This window comes from Phaenicophaeus curvirostris, chromosome 24 (genome assembly GCF_032191515.1).
Source record: "Phaenicophaeus curvirostris isolate KB17595 chromosome 24, BPBGC_Pcur_1.0, whole genome shotgun sequence".
Classification (NCBI taxonomy): domain Eukaryota; kingdom Metazoa; phylum Chordata; class Aves; order Cuculiformes; family Cuculidae; genus Phaenicophaeus; species Phaenicophaeus curvirostris.
This window is the reverse complement of record NC_091415.1, coordinates 666,201-685,034: the sequence shown is the minus strand read 5'-3', so window position 1 is coordinate 685,034 and position 18,834 is coordinate 666,201. Positions and strand designations below refer to the sequence as shown.

At 55.1% G+C, this 18,834-nt stretch overlaps 2 protein-coding genes across 2 annotated transcripts; both read left to right on the top strand.

Annotated features, from left to right (window-relative positions):
* The first annotated feature begins 19 nt into the window (after window positions 1-19).
* Window positions 20-8,585, top strand: CAPZA1 (capping actin protein of muscle Z-line subunit alpha 1). The gene is made up of 10 exons (XM_069876188.1): window positions 20-89; window positions 2,549-2,612; window positions 2,874-2,925; window positions 3,748-3,811; window positions 4,627-4,833; window positions 5,210-5,289; window positions 5,720-5,798; window positions 6,272-6,343; window positions 6,957-7,019; window positions 7,584-8,585. The coding sequence occupies exons 1-10, from the start codon at window positions 51-53 to the stop codon at window positions 7,722-7,724; spliced, it is 861 nt and encodes a 286-aa protein (XP_069732289.1). The 5' UTR covers window positions 20-50; the 3' UTR covers window positions 7,725-8,585.
* Window positions 8,586-10,639: 2,054 nt separating this feature from the next.
* MOV10 (Mov10 RNA helicase) lies at window positions 10,640-18,601 on the top strand. The gene is made up of 22 exons (XM_069875898.1): window positions 10,640-10,811; window positions 12,322-12,418; window positions 12,528-12,661; window positions 12,738-12,976; window positions 13,055-13,295; window positions 13,868-13,990; window positions 14,336-14,489; window positions 14,563-14,717; window positions 14,833-15,009; window positions 15,075-15,222; window positions 15,316-15,477; window positions 15,567-15,670; window positions 15,852-15,949; window positions 16,029-16,148; window positions 16,232-16,334; window positions 16,570-16,693; window positions 16,775-16,966; window positions 17,058-17,132; window positions 17,217-17,342; window positions 17,476-17,564; window positions 17,651-17,772; window positions 18,173-18,601. Exons 1-21 carry the CDS (start codon window positions 10,678-10,680, stop codon window positions 17,763-17,765), a joined length of 2,910 nt encoding a protein of 969 aa, XP_069731999.1. The 5' UTR covers window positions 10,640-10,677; the 3' UTR covers window positions 17,766-17,772; window positions 18,173-18,601.
* The last annotated feature ends 233 nt before the right edge of the window (window positions 18,602-18,834 follow it).

Below are 18,834 nucleotides of genomic sequence, written 5' to 3'. Positions count from 1 at the left end.
CGCTCCCGGCGTCCCCCGCGCGGGGCGGGGCCGGGCCCGGCGCGGCCAAGATGGCGGACTTCGAGGAGCGGGTGTCGGACGAGGAGAAGGTGGGGATGGGGCCGCGGGGCTTTGTCGCCTTTATCGCCGCCTCTGCGGGCAGGAGAGGGCCGGGGAGGGGGCCCCGGGGCGGGCCAGCCTGGAGGGTGGAATGACGGAATGGTTTGAGTAGGAAGGGGCCTCAAAGCCTACCCAGTCCCACCCCTGCCCTGGGCAGGGACACCTCCCACTGGATCAGGGGCTCCAAGCCCCATCCAACCTGGCCTTGAACCCCTCCAGGGATGGGGCAGCCACAGCTTCAGTGAACAACCTGGGCCAGGGGCTCCCCACCCTCACAGGAAAATATTCCTTCCGAAAAGTCTCATCTCAATCTCCCCTCTTTCAGCTCAAACCCCTTCCCCTTCGTCCTATCCCTGCCCTCCCTGATCAGGAGCCCGTCTCCAGCTTTCCTGGAGTCCCTTTCAGTCCTGGAAGCTGCTCTAAGGTCTCCCCGGAGCCTTCTCTTCTCCAGGCTGAACAACCCCAACTCTCTCAGCAGAGGGACTCCAGCCCTCTGATCATCTTTGTGGCCTCTTCTGGACCCGTTCTAGCAGTTCCATGTCCTTCTTATGTGGAGGACTCCACAACTGAACCCAGGGCTCCAGGTGGGGTCTCACCGGAGCAGAGGAGCAGCATCCCCTCCCTCCCTGCTGGCCACACTGCTTTGGGTGCAGCCCAGGCCAGGGTTGTTTGCTGGTCTGCTCAATCCCAGTTATGATTCTCATCCCGAGCACCCCAGGACATTTTCCTTAGGGCTGCTCTCAATCTCCTCATCCCACAGCCTGTATCAGTAGTGAGAGTCACTAGGTGTTTATTTTCCTTCTGCTGCTTTCTCCTGAAATCTGCATTTCTTTCTGAATGCATGCGGGGAAGACTTGTTCTTTGTGGAGTGGCTCTACAGAGCTACATATGAGTTTACTAGAGCTTTAGAATAAAGTGAAGAAACAAAAAAAATCAGTAGAGCACCAAAATTAATTCATTCCACACCCCAAGCCTCACTTCTTTACTCTCTAGGCAGGTTTGAGATAAGTTTTAGTTTCAGGTCCTCTGTGATGTACCCATTTCATTCAGCTGCTGTTTTGTCAGCTTAAGCTGAGGGTTGCGCAGTTTCCCCCCCAGCCACCTTCCCCATTTTAGAAAGGGAAGTTCTTGCTGCTGGCGGGCTGCGAGCTACCTGCGCCGGCGGGCTTGGCCAGGAAATAGGCGAGCCTGCAGAGAGCCCGACTTCCCTGCCTCTGCTAACGAACATCCTGCCCCTGTGCTGACACTGCTGAAACCAGTCAGTTCTGAAAACCAGCAGCAATCCAGAATGTGTGACATCTAAAATTAATTACGCCACAGCCCGTTTGCTGCACTCCACTCCTGATTTCAGTATGGGACTGAAATGCTTTGTGTTCAATTGCAGGGATACTTCATGAAAGTGAGCACTTTCCACACTCAGTGCTTTGTTTATGGCTGGTGGTGACATTTGATTGAGAGGCAGAGTTGACTTAGTTTTGTCCATCCTTCCAAGTGGAGGACTGTGAAAGTTCCTCCTGTTACTTTTATTTTTTCTATTGATGAGAACACATTGACCCAAAAGCCAGTGAAAAGCCTATGTTTTAGGAGAGGATGGGGTTTGCTTTTCCAGCTTCAAAGCCTGCAGATGCTCAGGTGTTTTCCTTACAGGTGGCCTTTTCAGTTATTTTATCACTCACATTTCCATGTGCTTGAATTCCCAGCACTCTTACAGTTTGTGTTCTGGTCCACAGTTTCCAGTACAATGCTACAAGAGGATAAGAGAGGTAATGCCACAGAATGGCACAGGCAGCGTGTGCTGCTCAGGGTCAGAAGGGACCGGGGCAGCTGTAGAAGAGGATCAAGGCAAAAAAAGCCACCGGCTGCTGCAATCCCCTGCAGGGATCAGCCTCTCCTCCTTCATACGTGGCTTGCTGGCAAGCAGTAGCGTCTCCTTCCATAACAAAACAGGTTGCATCACATGCGATATCTGTCAGACCCACCTAGGCTGGGTGGTTGTGCTACAAGTCACCATCTAATTACAGTGGCACTTTTACTGGCTGGCTTCTTATTCTCTATATACCTGGGCACTGGGTTTCCAGTTCCTAGGAAGGATCAGGAAGAAATATTGCTTAGGAATGTCCCCGAGAAGAGCAGCTGCCCAGCATTCATATTCTTTAGAAAGGTTGGTATGAGGTGGGATAATAAAAACACGTTTTTACAGGTGCCCATGTGAAGTTTGCCCTTCCCCCCAAGCATATCTGCAGTTCTTTTGCTTGAGTGCATGAAAAAGGTCTGCTCTTGTGAGATTCTTTCCATTTTGACAACACATGCATAGGTTTCTCCTGAAGTCTGGCATTTCCCATCACTGTCAGAGTTGGTTTTGCTGATGAATTGCTTCAGCATAGGTTGCAGTATGTCTGAACTCAGTAAATAATCTTTTGTCTTTAATTGCTTTTCTGCTTCCTTGTAGGTGCGTATAGCTGCGAAATTCATCACTCATGCACCCCCTGGAGAATTCAACGAAGTGTTTAATGGTGAGGAAACAAGGAAAACTGATTGGTGGTAGTTCCTTCACGTTTGGTCTGTTGTAGGAGTCTCAGACTGTGTCACAATAAATGGCTTTTAAGCTTAAGAAGCATTGAGGGGAAATCATGCTGTCATTCGGTGACTGCATATGCATTAAGAAGTCATTTAGTCATTTCAGTGTTTGCATTTGTACAGTTGAAAATGAAATGCATAAAGAGAAGCCTTTGATCAAACAATCCAGTAACCTCCCCGAACACTCTTTCCTCCAGATGTCCGGTTATTGCTTAACAACGACAACCTTCTCAGGGAAGGGGCTGCACAGTAAGTACTCATATTTTAAACGCCAGTCAAATTACCATCAGAGGTGCCTGTGCTTTCTTAAACCCATCATTCTATGACAAAGCAAGCAATTTGTTGTATTTGGAGCAATCTTCTGTCATTTCTTATGCCCCCTTCAAAACACATAATGAAAGGCACAGATTATTCTCTTTAAAAGCCCTAAACTGGAATTTTTGCTGTAGAGGCCACGTAACACTGACAGGAAGGCACTCTGTCACAAAGTTTAGCTCTGCAGCAGCAGGAACGTCTGATCTTGTTGAAGCAAGTGAAGCCCAAAATATTGAGTAATCCTTAGCCAAAGCTTGGAACAAGAACTGCCCTCAAAGAAAGAGCTTTCAAAATACCTTGTTTACTTGCCCAAGCCCATTAGAAGGTGGTTAAAGATGATGCCTGCAAGCTTTCTGATGATAAGATTTTATTTCAAGTTAGGTGACGCATCAGTCAGCAGACTTTTACACAAGAAAATTATTGTAAATATTAGTCTACTCATTTGTTTATCCCTGCTGCTGTCTAAATTGTAGCTGGGGTGTTCCTGTTCTGCCCGGGCTTGCTCCTGTTCCCCCAGGCTGCCTGCCGCTCTGCTTTTGAACTCTACTTTCTTGGTCATCACTAAATAAACCTGGCTTTAGACCTGGAGTTTTATAGCTATTGTCATTAAAAAGTATTGGAAAATCCTTTAGGAACAGTCATGGGCATTAGTTGCCAAGTTGAAGTTTTCTGTATTGTAGATCACACAGTATTGTTACTTTTGAGTGAAAATAAACGTGCATGCACAACTGAACTTCCTGTTCTAATTCTTCCCAGCGCTTTTGCACAGTATAACATGGATCAGTTCACTCCAGTGAAGATAGAAGGATACGATGATCAGGTAGGAAGAATCTTTTCATACCTTGGGTTTGTATCACTACACTGTGCCAACAAAACAATAAGTGTGTGGTTTCTCAGAGATCTTGAAACATTTCATTCCACTCACAAGTTATCGCCTCTCTTCCTTCCCCCCACACCAAGCTCTTGTTCTTGTAGAAGCAGTGTAGTTGTGAAATGTTCTCTTAAAGTGTCTGATGCTGCCTAGTAACTCTGATTCGTGGTTCCCTAAGTGAAGATCTATGCTGCTTGGAGAAAGGATGATTAAAGATTCCTGTTTATTTAAAACTCACCTACAATTCCTTAGGCTGCTGCCTGCTTACAATTCCTAGTGACAATCAGTAGTGAATTCTTAATATTATTTTTTTTCCCCCATTTTCTGCATTTTTAATCCATTCTCAGTTACCCTAAAAACATCATATATCAATGGCTGTACCAATCCAATGTCTGTAACAGGAGAACAGTGGGTTTTTTTGACAGCAAGCAGCCAGTCCTACAGAGACAGAATGCTGCCCTGGTCCCTTCTGTCCTCCGAGCCAAGCACTGAGCAGCTTTTCTGCTGTCCCAGACATAGGAGGCAGATGTTTTTAAGAGTGCTGCCCATAGAAATTACTAAAGGGAAAGTTACAGCACTCGGTCTCACTGCAACCACCCAAAGGTGAAATTGTTACTGAACATCCCTGTTGCTCTTGTGATGTTACAGTTCAATGACAGAATCTCTTGAAACATTGATATCTACGCTAATAGGCAGGGGGAAATGCAAAACAGCACATCAATAGCAGCATAAGTGTGTCTTAGTTTCAGCAACTTCTTTTACAGGTCTTAATCACAGAACATGGCGACCTGGGCAATGGTAGATTTTTCGACCCAAGAAACAAACTTTCCTTTAAGTTTGACCATTTAAGGAAAGAAGCAAGTGACCCCCAGCCTGAGGAGACAGAACCAGCATTAAAGCAGTGGAGAGATGCCTGTGACAGCGCACTGAGAGCTTACGTGAAAGACCATTACCCCAACGGCTTCTGTACTGTTGAGTATCTGCCTCCTTTCACTGACAGTTCCTTGCTCCATGTGCCAGGCAGTGCTGTTTGAGTTCTCCATCCTCACTCGCGGTTTTGCTAACTTCGGAATAATGAGTTCCGAAGAGGGTGCAGAGACCTTGGAATGCACACAGTGGTAAAGATGTGTTAGACCTTATTTGTCATAGCCACAACTGCTAAGCACCTTAACAGCTGCAGACAATAAAAGGGGTGTTATGTTTGTGCAAGGGGAGGCGTGGGACAGGGTAATTGCATGTTCCCAGTAAGATACCGTAATAGCAAGCCCCCACAGCACTGCCAAGAACAGAGATTAGGAATGGCTTTTCTCAATTCTGGGCCTTTCTAACTCTTTTTTCAAAACACAGGTTTATGGTAAATCTATAGATGGGCAGCAGACAATTATTGCCTGCATCGAGAGCCACCAGTTCCAGCCCAAAAACTTCTGGTAAGACCATTTCAATTAAGTCTATTTTCTTCCTTTACTGCTCCTCAAACCAACCTGTCTTCTGTGTCTTCTGGCACATTCTGAAGGGCAAACAGTCTTGGGCTTCCCAAGAAGCTCTCCTTCTCATTCTGCTTTCCTTGCAGCCCCCATGGCGTTTCCCTAAAGCCTTCAGTGGGCTCAGTGACCTACCCAGAGGGAAGGGCATGAGCAGAGTTAGATAGATCCCCCTGTACATGTTCCAGAGCACAGCTGCATCTGTACTGAACTGCATTGCATCCAGCTGTGCTTCAGGAGTTTAATCTAGTGCTGTGAAAGGCACTATAATCTTGGCCATAAGATGTCAGCAGAAACACCTCACTCTTTTTCACTTGGTTCTTTTTGTTGTTGGAGGTTTTTGCAAATGCAGTGTTCCTGGTTTGATTGTTTTTAGGAACGGTCGCTGGAGATCAGAATGGAAGTTCACCATCACACCACCAACAGCTCAAGTAGCTGCAGTGCTCAAGATCCAGGCAAGTTCCTTTTTTCTGGCCGTAACAGGAAAGACTGCATTGCGTTTCTCCTACGCTAATGCATCCAGCTCAGAATGACACACTGTAATCCAGCCAAGATCCTTCTCAAATCAAGATGCTATTAAACTATACAATGCAAGAAATTAACTCTTAAAGCTGGTGTTTCAGCCACAGTCCAGCTTGTGGCTGATTGTACAGTATTACCCTGTTTGCCTCCAGGTCTGCTTCACTTGATAGGGCTAAAGCCTACGCCATGAATTCATTTATAATGGCTCTTATCTCAGTTCTAGACATTAACTGCATTTACACAATCTTGAACAGTCTTGACAAAGAATGAAACCTTTTAGAAAATCCATCTGCTTTTAGTTTTCATGTAAGCAGAGAAGACTGGCACTGTTGTGCCATTCCGGTAGCATTTGGAGCTCCAGGGATTGTCAAGTGTGTGTTAATGACAACCTGCATTTGTCTCTCAGGTTCATTATTATGAAGATGGCAATGTCCAGCTTGTTAGTCATAAAGACATCCAGGACTCCGTACAGGTTTCAGTAAGTATGCTAAAAGGGGTTTTTATGGGAAAGCAGCTATTTGATTTCCCAAGCATCTCATGAAGCACACGCGTCTACGACGACATGCTCCTGACTTTAAGTAATGAATTTTAGGGTGACTTATCAGTGAAGTTGTAGCATTCAGAGTTACATGGGAAACACAGATTCTCAATTGCTTGAAGTTAAACGGTTGCTAAAGTACAGTCGCTATTGGAAAGCTTATCTTGGGAGTTGAAGAGGGCAGAACGTGTTTTCTGTCTGCGTACAAGGGTAACGAACAGGAAGGGCAGTAAGCAAGGGGGAAATACAAAGTCCAGTAGCACAGCAGGGGGAGCAACAGCCACAAAACTCTCCTCTGCGCCATGAAGGGCTGCTTCAGTTTTGCTCACTAGAGTGCAGCCTGGTTCAGTTTGGAGCACCTGCTCTGCCAACACAGATCCCTGTCCTGAGACCTGTATCATCAGACATCCATAGTGAGAGGAACACAGCTACAAACCTGTTGCTGATGTTATCCGCCCCATCTGTACTCAGCCTGTCATTTTAGAAGAAATCTATTGTGTAACTGTTGTAAGTTGCCCTTAAAGATATAGACATCTTTTTTTCTCCTTTGTAGAGTGATGTCCAGACAGCTAAGGAATTCATAAAGATAATAGAAAATGCAGAAAATGAGTACCAGGTAAGATCAGTTGTTAAATAAATACAACAGGATCATGTCAGTATCCATTTACAGTTAATGGAAACATGGAAAACTGACTTACAATTCTGTTTCTGAGTAAATCTGATATGGGCTGTAAGAATTACTTAGAAGAAAGCTGTAGTATTTGTTTAAAGAATACAGTTGTGAAGCTACATGTAACTAATAATCAGGTTTACTGTATAGTTATTTTAAAGGGTTACAATTGATGCCTGGAACAAGCATGGAAAGGGAGTGGGTGAGTCTAAACGTTTTACTCTGTGACAGCTGAAAACACTGAAGAGGAAACGTGTGTGACAGCTTTTTACTTTGTCCCAGCGTGTGTGCAAGGAGACTCCAGACCGAGAAGTGATGGAAACACTGAGGGAGACACTGCTATGCTCACTAATAGAAACAGTTTCCTTGCACGCACACTGGTGACTGCATTATTAATTTAGCTACTAGCGCGCCTTTGCCTTGTAGAAAGGGCTTTGTGGCTGTAACAGCAACTTGTGCTTTGGCAGAGTATCCTGTTGCTGCTGTAACTGAGTCTCCTTGCCCTTGCAGACAGCGATCAGTGAAAACTACCAGACTATGTCAGACACCACCTTCAAAGCCCTGCGCCGGCAGCTCCCTGTCACCCGCACCAAGATCGACTGGAACAAAATCCTCAGCTACAAGATCGGCAAAGAAATGCAGAACGCGTAATGCAGAAAGAAGGCGATTTACCAGGTGTTCGTGTGCAAAAATCAAATGTGGTCCTATGCCAAGTAGATGGTTTCTAAACCAGCGCAGCGTTTTCCTAGGGCTTTCAAAGCTAACAGGTTTTCTAGCCTGAGAGAGAACCATGGAACAAATAGCGTTGTCTTTGTGTTTTGTGTTTCCTGCCGCATAAACTCCCTGTTGTGACTGCGTTTACCAATAGATCATTTTAATTAAGCCACATTCGTGGTTCAGAAGGATGTTTTCAATCAGTGGCTGTCCTGGCTGGAAAACTTCCTAGATGGAAAAGCCCTATTATCGATACAGCTGCGGGTACAGAGTGTTCCCCTCGCCCTATACAGTGCTCCAGGTACGCCAGTGAGTTTGTCCAGTCTGCCAAGAGCGCGAGGCGCTGTGCTGCGAGGTGTAGTAAATGCAAGAGACAGTCCTCATGTATCCTCATTGCTGACCTCCACAAAGCAAAAAGCCCGCAGGCTTAGGTTTTACTGTATGAAATGAGTTTACAAGATCCTTCCCAGAAATCCCTACACAGCCAGCTTTTCCAGGGACGGAACTTTGTTTAAATCTGAAGATTTGAGCCATGTCCCCTAAAAGTGAATGTTTTTCCTCTCCCCTTCCTCGTGTGCATACGGTTATCCAACATCTGCATTCTCACAGAACCCCAGGTGCCTGCATTGAATCCCTGCAGATCAGCATAGGCTGGGTGGTGGTTAAAAATGCAGATGTCTCCAGGATAATAGGTATGTTGTGCTTCGATGCTTTGTGGCAGGTTCATAGCATTTGTCTCACAGGTGTATGGGTGGATAGTGTACAAAACAAATAAACTTGCACCAAAGTGAGAGAAAATTCTTTCTGTTTTGGCTTATTTGTGACCAGTCATACTCTAAGATGAATTTGGAATTAATCACATTGCTCTCTAAATGCCTGTTCTGTGTTACTTTTAACTCTGTAAAATTAAATCTAGCAGTCCTACCAGCTTCTCTGGAGGGAGTTGAAGAGGCACACCTGTGCCTTTCTAGGTCTGAATGTGGGTTCATGACAAAATGAAAACTCTCTGGTGAACACCCTGTGCTTTGTGCTTGGTTATCACCAGGCCTCCCTGTGGGTTCTGGGGGGCATCTTGCTATGTTTCCCTACAGAAGGGACAGGGCTGGAGGAGCAGGATGGGCCTAGCTGCGCCTCATGCTGCAGTTTCTGCACGGCACTACCATGAAATGGTAGCGGTGTCCGTGTGAAATATGTTTTTGTCACACAACTCAAATTATTGAGTTGTTTGGGTTTGAAAAGACCTTTAAGATCATTGGAGTCCCAACTGTAAACTTCACCCTGCCAACTCCACCACTACACCCTGTCCCTCAGAACCACATCCACATGGGTTTTGAACCCCTCCGGGGATGGGGGCTCCACCACTGCCCTGGGCAGCCTCTGCTCAACAACTCCTTCAGTGAAGCAAGATTTTCTGATATCCAATCTAAACCTTCCCGGGCGCAACTTGAGACTGTTTCCTCTCAACCGCTTCACCCTGGGGAAAACAGTGGATAAGGTTATTCCACTTATCCTGTGTCCTACTGCAACATCAGCCTCTTGTACGGGTGAAGCTGCTGGATGTGTTGGCCAAAGCAGGGCTGTGCAGAGCGGCTCAAGGACAGCGCTGCTGCCAGCGGGTGTTTGTGGAAGGGGTTTCCTCCCCACTCGCAGCACCCAGAGGAGATGAAAGGTTGTGTGGACGAGCACCTGAGGCGCTGTGGTCTGTGGCTGTGGTCCCATCCAGACAAGCACAGCAGCAATTCCAGGAATGCGGCGCTGAAGCAGGGCCCGTGATAAGGCTGCACACACAACAAAGCTTTTAACTGTCTCAAGGCTAGTCTCTCCCTGCTCTGTGTTAGTAGTTTACTGCTGCTTGTTCCAGCCTTAAGACTGTTTCTATCTCTTTGTCCTTCTCAAAATATTTAGATACCAGCCAGGGAAGGCAGAGCCAGCCCAGCCCCGGTGCTGCAGCATTGGGGTCCCCGCCAGCCCAGTGCTCCCTGCGGAAAGAGCTTTCCAACCTGTTTGCAAGGCCAAAGCTTAAAGCTCCAGGGTCCTACCTGCAATATGTAACAGAACTACTTACAATCAGCAATTCCAAAGGCAAAGCTCCCACTTTTGCACCCTCAGAGCCCTCCAGCTGTCTGCATGAGGTCCATCACCAGCCACCTCCAGACTGCAGCAGGACACCAGCAGTGCTCAGGGCAGAGAAAAAGGCACCCAAGCTGAGGTGGGGAGAACAACAAACTTACCCCAACAGCCTTAGAAAGTGAAAAAGCAGCACCCAGGCTGCTCCACAAGCAGTACCAGTGTCTGGAGCCGTTTTACAGAGGCTGGTCAGGGATCACTGTCCTCGCTAGAGAGGCTGGAGGGCAAGAACTCCAGAAATCAGAGGCAAACACAGAAACCAGCTCCTGCTGCCCTTTTTACAGAGCAGCATGGGAGCTCTTGCCCCTCAGCATGGGATGCAGCACACCTGGGCATCTCCTGCTCCAGGTCCCAGCCCCGTGCCCTCCCCAGCTCAGACCCCCGGCCCCGCAGCCCCCGGTCACGCACCGTTTGGCCCCACTGGGGGAGTTGTGGCTCTTTCTGGGGTGGATGTGGCACTGCTAAGGGGGGATGCAGCCCTTCTGGGGAGGGACATGACACGTTTGAGGGGGATGCTCCCCTTCTAGAGGGAAAATCTGGCACTTTTAGGGGGGATGCTGCCCTTCTAGGGGGGCATGTGGCACTTTTAGGGGGGATGCAGCCCTTCTGGGAGGGATGCGGCACCTGCAGGGCGATGCCCCCTCTGGTCCCTGGGCGATGCTGCGGGGCAGGAGGAGGAGCCGCTCCGCTCGGCCCCTTTCGCTTTCATTTCTCCCTGTGGGAGCAGCCCCGGAGCTGCTCGCTCGGCTCGTCCCGGCTCGTCATGCCCCGGCTCAGCCTGGCCGAGTCCCGGCGCCGCGGGGCTGAGTTCGTGCGGTTCCTGCGGGACACGGGCCGGGAGACGGAGAGCCGGCGGGATGCGCTGCGGGGCATCTACAGCCTCGAGTTCCGCGGCAGGTGAGAGCGAGGACCCCGCTGCCACACCCGGGCCGGCATCCCCCTTTTCCCTAGCCAGCATCCCCCTTTTCCCTAGCCGGCATCCCCCTTTTCCCTAGCCGGCATCCCCCTTTTCCCTAGCCGGCATCCCCCTTTTCTCTAGCTGGCATCCTCCTTTTCCCTAGCTGGTATCCTCCTTTTCCCTAGCTGGCATCCTCCTTTTCCCTAGCTGGCATCCCCATTTTCCCTAGCTGGCATCCCCCTTTTTCTCTAGCCAGCATCCTCCTTTTCCCTAGCTGGCATCCCCCTTTTTCTCTAGCCAGCATCCTCCTTTTCCCTAGCCGGCATCCCCCTTTTCTCTAGCCGGCATCCCGTTTTTCCCTAGCCGGCATCCCCCTTTTTCTCTAGCCGGCATCCCCCTTTTCCCTAGCTGGCATCCCCCTTTTCTCTAGCTGGCATCCCCCTTTTCTCTAGCCGACATCCCCGTTTTCCCTAGCCGGCATCCCCCTTTTCTCTAGCCGACATCCCCGTTTTCCCTAGCCGGCATCCCCCTTTTCCCTGGCCTGCATCCCCCCTTTTTCCTGTCCACCATAACCTGCTCACCTCGCCAGCCCCTTCTCCTGGCCAGAACTGCTGGTCCCTGGCCGGCATCGCCCATTCCCCTGGCCTGCATCACTGGTCCCCAGCATCGTTGGGGCTTCACCTGGGCTCCCAAGCCATCCCCAGCCAGAAGTTGGGGCGCAGGGGGTTTGCAGGGGCTCCCCTCCATCCCCTGCCAGGGTGGGGTGGACAGCGTGTCCTTTCCAAGCAGCTTGGAGACACCAGGACCAGGTAAATTCAAATGCAGGGGTCGTGTTCTCTCCAGGCACGGAGCTCCGGACACCAGCCCTGTGTGTCCCCAAGGTCCCCATCTCCCAGAGCCCTGCTGGGTGTTCCCTGGCTGAAGGACTTGGGCGCTCACCGCTCGCCACCCTCCCCGCCTCACCCCGCTGACACGGTCACGCCGGCCTCGTGCAGTGTCACCTCTGTCAATAATTAGCAAAGCCGGGGTGCAGGCTGCCGCGGGCTGCAGGACGCGATCCGGGGTGTGGGAGGAGGCGCCTGGGGAGACGTTGCGACTTGGAGGGGACTTCACCTACATCACCTCAGCCCCTGAAAGATCTGGGAACAGGGACATGTTCCTGCCCCACTGCTGCTTGTGTCCTGGCAGGGACAGGGACTGCACGGTCAGCGATGTGCGGCACAGCTGGAATGGCCATGGCACAGCTGGAATGGCTGTGGCATAGCTGGAATGGCCGTGGCACAGCTGGAAGGGCCGTGGCACAGCTGCAAGAACTGTACCACAGTGTGGAGTTGCTGGCGCATCCTGTAAAGATCTGCAAGGGGCCAGCATAAAGCCCCAGTGCCCCCTCTCCCAGGGCAGAGAGGGGTCCCTGAGCGCCCCTCACCCCCTCCCCTCCCGCTCACCTCCTCTCCGTGTCCCCAGCCATGCTCCATCCCACGCACAAACCCCTCTCTCTGGCCTGTGCAGGACCGATGAGAAGATGCCCAGCTTCTCCACCATCCTGTACGCGCTGAAGGTGTCCCACCAGGCGCAGGTGCACGGGCAGGTGGTGCACTTCACGAAGGTGAGGGTGGCCTCGGGCTGGGGCCACGCAGTGACTCCCACGGGGACTGGTTTTGCCCCGGTGCCCAACAAGCCCCCGTGGCCGCGGTGACGCTGGCTGCTCCTCGCAGGAGAAGAGGCGCATGGTGGTGGCAGACCAGTACCGGAGACCCCGAGCGGACGCAGCGGCGTTGGTGCCCGCGAACGCCCCAGGCCAGCAGCCCAGCCCCAGCCCGCCAGCGCCCCAGAGCCGCGCCAAGAAGTGGTACAGCAGCCCCCTCCCCACGCCGGCCCCGCGGACCCCCGGGCGGCCAGGGGACCCTGACCCTCCCTCCCCGCAGGGCTGAGCTCATCCGCGAGAAGCACGGGGTGCAGATCGTCTCGGAACACGACCAGGGTGACGGCTGCATCCGCTTCGCGGTGGTGCCCGGGCAGCCCGTGACGGTCACGCTGCAGGTGCAGAACTGCGGGGTGGAGGCGGTGATGCTGCGGCGGTGCCGCCCGTGCCAGCGGCCGCGGGAGCTCTCCTTCACGGACGAGCAAGGGGCGATGCAGGGCCAGTCCCTGCTGCTGCACCCAGGTACGGCCTCGCACCTGCCCCGCGCCCTGCCCTGCAGGACGGGATGCAGGACTCTGTTCTCGCCTCTCCACCCCGCAGGTGGCACCTACCCCATCCAGGTGCGCTGCCTGGCCACCTGCAATGGGTACTTCCCCGCCGTGGTGGTCTTCGAGTTCACCAAGGAGCCAGACGAGCCCTTCAGCATCGGGCGCCACGTGGCAGCCGTCGCCGAGAGCCAGCTGGCCAAGGAGCTGGGCCCCTCGGCGCCTTTCCAGCCATACCAGGCCAGCCTGCAGCGCCCCATCACCGTCGTCACCGAGGACGGCGTCCCCCCCAGCAGGTATGTGGCGGGGCCACCAGCTGCCATCCCGCACGGAGGGTCTTGGGCTTCAGCTGGGACAAGGCTCAGCAACCTGGGACCCGGCTGTGCGGAACCCTGGGAGAGAGCTTCATCAGAGGAGAAGGCTCTGGGGAGACCTTAGAGCAGCTTCCAGTGCTGAAAGGGGCTCTAGGAGAGCTGGGGAGGGGTCTGGATCAGGGAGGGCAGGGACAGAATGAGCAGGAATGGGTTTGAGCTGCAAGAGGGGAGGTTGAGATGAGATCTTAGGGAGAAATGTTTTGCTTTTAAGCTTGGGAGGCCCTGGCCCAGGCTGCCCAGAGCAGGGGTGGCTGCCCCATCCCTGGAGGGGTTCAAGGCCAGGTTGATGGGGCTTGGAGCCCCTGATCCAGTGGGAGGTGTCCCTGCACATTGCAGGGGTGGGACGGGGTGGGCTTTGAGGTCCCTTCCCACCCAACCCTTGCCATGGTTCTATGGTCCCCACGTGACGGCTGGTGACAGCAGGGCTGGGGACACCCTATTTGCCAGGGCTGAGGGGAGCCCAGCCCTGCGGCACCGCTGTCCCCTCCACCCAGCTATGAGAAAAATGAACTGGAGAGGGAAATCCCTCTGGGCACCTACCAGTACCCGAAGAGTCTCAAGGACACGATCCTGCTAGGACCCAACGCTGCTGCTAGCTCCAATTGGTCTGCCATGCGGTGAGTCCTCAAGTTTTGGCCTCAAGCTGCACCAGGGGAGGTTTGGATTGGGTGCCGGGGACAATTTCTTTACCGACAGAGTGGTGAAGCCCTGGCAGAGGCTGCCCGGGGCAGAGGTGGAGTCTCCATCCCTGCAGGGGTTCAGAAACCATGTGGCCGTAGCACATGGTTCAGTCGGCACGGTGGGGATGGGGCTGATGTTGGAATTGGTGATCTTAGAGTTCTTTTCCAACCTTAATGATTCTATGAGTGCTGCAGGGTGGGGGCAGCCGTGCCTGGCTCTGCGCTTCATCGCCCCTTGGCCAAGGTGTCACTGGGGCACGGTGACGTCTCTGCTGCCTGCAGGTCGCTGCTGGAGGCTCCTCTGCAGGCAGAGAACTACCAGCAGAAGTTCCAGCTGCTGCTTCACCTGGAGGAGATCCAGATGGAGGTGGACATCAGGCGCTACGACATGCAGGACGCGGCCATGGTGCAGGACAAGGCGCTGCTGGTCCTCAGCGTGCGTAGGAGGAGCAGAGGGACTGGGAGAGGGGCTGGGGCTCCCCTGGCGTCTCACGGGGGGTTTGTCGCAGGTCCCTGGAGTGGCCGAGAACCGCCCGTCCGTGCTGAAGGGCGATCACCTCTTGGTCCACCTGAGCAGCGAGCGGGGCTGCTCCCCGCTCGTCCAGTACAAGGGCTACGTGCACGGCGTGGAGCTCGAGAAGGTCAGGCTGGGCTTCTCCTCCAAGTGAGTGGTGTCCAACCCCAGCTGGGCTGGGAGGGCCCCGGCACCCGAGGGCTGCGTATGGGCCGAGGAGGGCGAGGGAGCATCCCCGCTCCCTGCTCACCCTGCTCCTTCCCAGGCTGACGAAGAGGTTTGTGAACAACCTGCGGTTCGACGTGACCTTCACCTTCAGCCGGCTGCCGCTGCAGGTGCAGCACCGGGCGGTGGCCCTGGCCATGCAGCGCGGCTTGTCCAGCGTCCTCTTCCCCTCTGGCTCCTGCCAAAGGTCCCTCTTCACGGACACCTTCCAGCCCCAGTGAGTGGAGGGGATGGGACGGGGTGGGGGTCGGGGACCAGCACCCTCAGCCTCCGCTCCCACAGATGGTTCGACCGCAAGCTGCTGGCGAACGAGGAGCAGCGCAGGGCGGTGACGCACATCGTGACGGGGATGTCCAGGCCAGCCCCGTACCTCATCTTCGGTCCCCCTGGCACCGGCAAGACCGTCACGCTGGTGGAGGCCATCAAGCAGGTGAGCGGCTGGTGTCCAGATCCAGCCCTAAGCACTGCTGCCCGCCCTGCCCCACGATGGGGCTCAGCGCCCTCGCCCTCTCCTCGCACCCAGGTCTGGACGTGCTTCAAGGACGCCCGGATCCTGGCGTGCGCCCCTTCCAACAGCGCCGCGGACCTGCTGTGCCAGCGCCTCATCAAGGACTTCGCCCCCCGGTACGTCTACAGGCTCCTCGCCAGCTCCAGGAACTACCAGGAGGTGCCTGCAGACATCAGGGTACGTCCCTGCCCGCCGCCCTGCGCCCGCGGCACCGCGGGGCTGCTGACCCCGGGACGCCAGGATCCCACCCAGCGCCTGTTTTTCAGCCCTGCGTCAACTGGGACGACAAGCAGAGCCGCTACGTGTACCCCAGCAAGAAGCACCTGGGCTGCTATCGGATCATCATCACCACACTGGTGACAGCGGGAAGGTCGGAGGAGCTGAGATCATCCCCACCGCCCATCCAGGGGCTGCCTCGGGGCCAGGGGTGCAGCGGGGAGGAGAGGGGGACATGGGAGGACCCCTTGTCTGCGGGAGGATGAGGATGGGGGGAGGAAGGCTGCCAGGGCAGGGTGGGGATGCTCAGGCAGCCTCCTCCACCTCTCCCCCAGGCTGGTGTCGGCCAACTTCCCCCCAGGGTTTTTCTCCCACGTCTTCATCGACGAGTGCGGCCAGGCGGTGGAGACCGAAAGCGTGGTGGCCATCGCGGGTGAGTGGCCTCGGGGACCAGTGTCTCTGCTTGGTGTGGGGACCCCCCATTCCCCCGGCTGAGCTCCCCCTCTGCCCAGGGCTCCTGAGCGCCATGGACCAGAAGACCAACCCCAAGGGGGGGCAGCTGGTGCTGGCCGGAGATCCCCAGCAGCTGGGCCCCGTGCTGAGGTCGCCGCTGGCCATCGAGCACGGCTTGGGTGAGCGGGGAGAGGGCTGGGAGCGCTGCCGGCGCTGGAGCCAGGCGGCCTCGCCGGGAGCCACAGCGTCTCTCTGGGCACAGGCACCTCACTGCTGGAGAGGCTGATGCTGCACAACCCCCTCTACAAGAAGTCGAGCGATGGATACGACCCTCAGTTTGTCACCAAACTGCTCTGGAACTACAGGTGGGGATGGGGAAGGTGCCGGCAGGGACGGGTGCGGGATCAGGGCGTGCACCCTGGGCTCCGGCTCCAGCAGATGAGACGTGTGGTACCCACCTTGTGCACCTTGGGTGGGGCTTGGAGCGCCCTGATGCAGTGGGAGGTATCTCTGCCGACGGCAGGGCTCGGAACTCGGGGGGCTTTAACAAATCCCTTTCGCCCCAACCCATTTCATGACTCCGTGTGCTGCCTCTGCCAGGTCCCACGAGGCCATCCTCAGGATCCCCAACGAGCTCTTCTACGACAGCGAGCTGAAGGCCTGCAAGAGCGACGGGCTCGACGTCCGCAGTCTGTACTGTGACTGGGAGGAGCTTCCCAAAAAAGTGAGGGGGACATAGGGAAGGGGCCCCCAGGTGAAGCCCCAGGCTGCAGGGGGAGCAGAGCCCAACGCTCTCCCCCTCCAGGGCTTCCCCATCATCTTCCACGGGGTTTGCGGGGAAGATCGGAGAGAGGCCAAGAGCCCCTCGTTCTTCAACACGTCCGAGATCGAGGTGCTGCTCCACTACCTCAAGAAGCTGCTGCAGAGCCAGGGCAAGGGCGGCTGCCCCACCGTCTCGCCCAAGGAGGTTGGCATCATCTCTCCCTACAGGAAGCAGGTGTGGGACACGGCTCTGGGGACGAGGATGGGGACAGGGGGGCACTGGGATGGTTCTGTGGCAGCTGGACTGTGCTGTGCGCTTCCCCTAGGTGGAAAAGGTCCGGAAAGCCATCACCTCCCTGGACCCCGTCCTGCGGGCGCTGCCGGACATCCACCTGCTGAAGGTGCAGCCCAGGGCACAGGGGAGAGAGGGTCCCCCCACCGGCCCAGGGTTGCCCCCGGCCCCTCACCTGCTCTCCGTGTCCCAGGTGGGCTCCGTGGAGGAGTTCCAGGGCCAGGAACGGCGCATCATCCTCATCTCCACCGTGCGCAGCTGCAGCGAGCACTTACAGCTCGACCAGGACTTCAGGCTGGGCTTCCTCAAGAACCCCAAGGTCTGGTGCTGCCCTAAGCAGACCCCCAAGCACCCCCTGCTCCCCTCCCATGTCCTGCTGCGAGTGCTCGGTGCCGGCACCCGCACGAGGCTGGGGAAGCAGGGCAAAGCCCTCGCTTTTCTTCTCTTTTCAGAGGTTCAACGTGGCCATCACCAGAGCCAAGGCTCTGCTGATTGTGGTGGGGAACCCGGCTGTGCTCAGCAAGGACCAGCACTGGCGGAGGTGAGGCTGGCCCCGTCGCAGACATCGCTCTCGGGCACCTGGCCGCGCTGCCACCTCCTGCCCGCCTCCCCGTGCTGTGCCCACAGGTTCCTCAGGTACTGCCAGGAGCAGGGAGGCTACACGGGCTACCCCTGGGAGGACGAGAGCCCAGAAGAGGACGGCCTCGCCGCCAACCTCCAGGCGCTGCAGCTCAGCGAGTAGCAGCCAGGTGAGCAGCGCTGGGAGCTGCTGTGGGGCCAGCTCGTGTGTGTGAGGGGTGCTGAGAGGTTTCTCCGCACCAGGGTGGCCTCAAGTCGCACTAGGGGTGGTTCAGATTGGACACCAGGGACAATTCCTTCACCAAAAGGGTTCTCGGGCCCTGGCAGAGTCTGTCCAGGGAGGTGGTCAATTCCCCATCCCTGGAGGGGTTTAAAAGACTGGGAGATGAGGTGCTCAGGGATGGTTTAGTAGTGGGCAGGGACGGTTGGACTTGATCTCAAAGGTCTTTTCCAACCTAGGGATCTATGATTCCTGCAGCTCAGCGTGTCAGGGCTCAGGCCAGGCTCCTGCCCAGGCTGCCTGTCCCCTTCCGACTCGGGGACCAACTCTGCCATGGGCTTTCTCCGCAGGAAACCCACCTGGGAAAGAAGCCCCGTGTAGCTCCAGCACCCTCAGCCTGCCCCCGGCTGCCAGCAGCTGCCTGCTCATCCCTTTCCTCGGTCCTAGGGTGCTCAGTGCTCCGTGCATCCCTGTGGGAACGGGGCTGAGCCCCCCGGGAAGGGGGTCCTGCCAGGCTCCAGCACACAGACTGGGGGGCAGCCACCTCCCCTCGCAGAGCGGGACTCCCCTCTCCTTTTTAAAAAGCTTTTAGGACGGCCGTGACCCTGTGACCGTCCCCACCATTCGAAGAATGGCTAAAGTGCAAGTCTGGCCCCCAGGCAGCATCCCTGAGTGCGCGGGGACCCTGTCAGCTGGGCCCGGGGTCCCCACTCCCACAGCCGGCACGGCTGCGTGGGCACGATTCACTGGGTTTCCCTGGAATAAATGTTTAGAGAAAAGCAGCGTGTGGATGTCTGGTCACCTCAGCTGGGGCTGCCAGGGCAGGGACGGGCTCGCTGGAGCAGGTACAGGTGTGACTTGCAGCGCTCATGGCACTGGGGACCACAGACGGCTGGGAAGCTCCGTCCCAGCCCTTCCCAGAGCCGCTGCTCCCTGGCTCTTACCCAGGCGATGAGCCCGGTGACACGAGAGGGGCTGCAGGGTGGAACCCGGCCCCCAGGAGCAGCCCTGG

Coding starts and splice junctions, on each gene's coding strand:
- CAPZA1 (XM_069876188.1), top strand. CDS start 51: ATGGCGGACTTCGAGGAGCGGGTGTCGGACGAGGAGAAG. Junction 90..2,548: donor GGGTGTCGGACGAGGAGAAG/GTGGGGATGGGG, acceptor GCTTCCTTGTAG/GTGCGTATAGCTGCGAAATT. Junction 4,834..5,209: donor ACCCCAACGGCTTCTGTACT/GTTGAGTATCTG, acceptor TTCAAAACACAG/GTTTATGGTAAATCTATAGA.
- MOV10 (XM_069875898.1), top strand. CDS start 10,678: ATGCCCCGGCTCAGCCTGGCCGAGTCCCGGCGCCGCGGGGCTGAGTTC. Junction 16,149..16,231: donor GGCCATCGAGCACGGCTTGG/GTGAGCGGGGAG, acceptor CTCTGGGCACAG/GCACCTCACTGCTGGAGAGG. Junction 17,343..17,475: donor GCTTCCTCAAGAACCCCAAG/GTCTGGTGCTGC, acceptor TTCTCTTTTCAG/AGGTTCAACGTGGCCATCAC.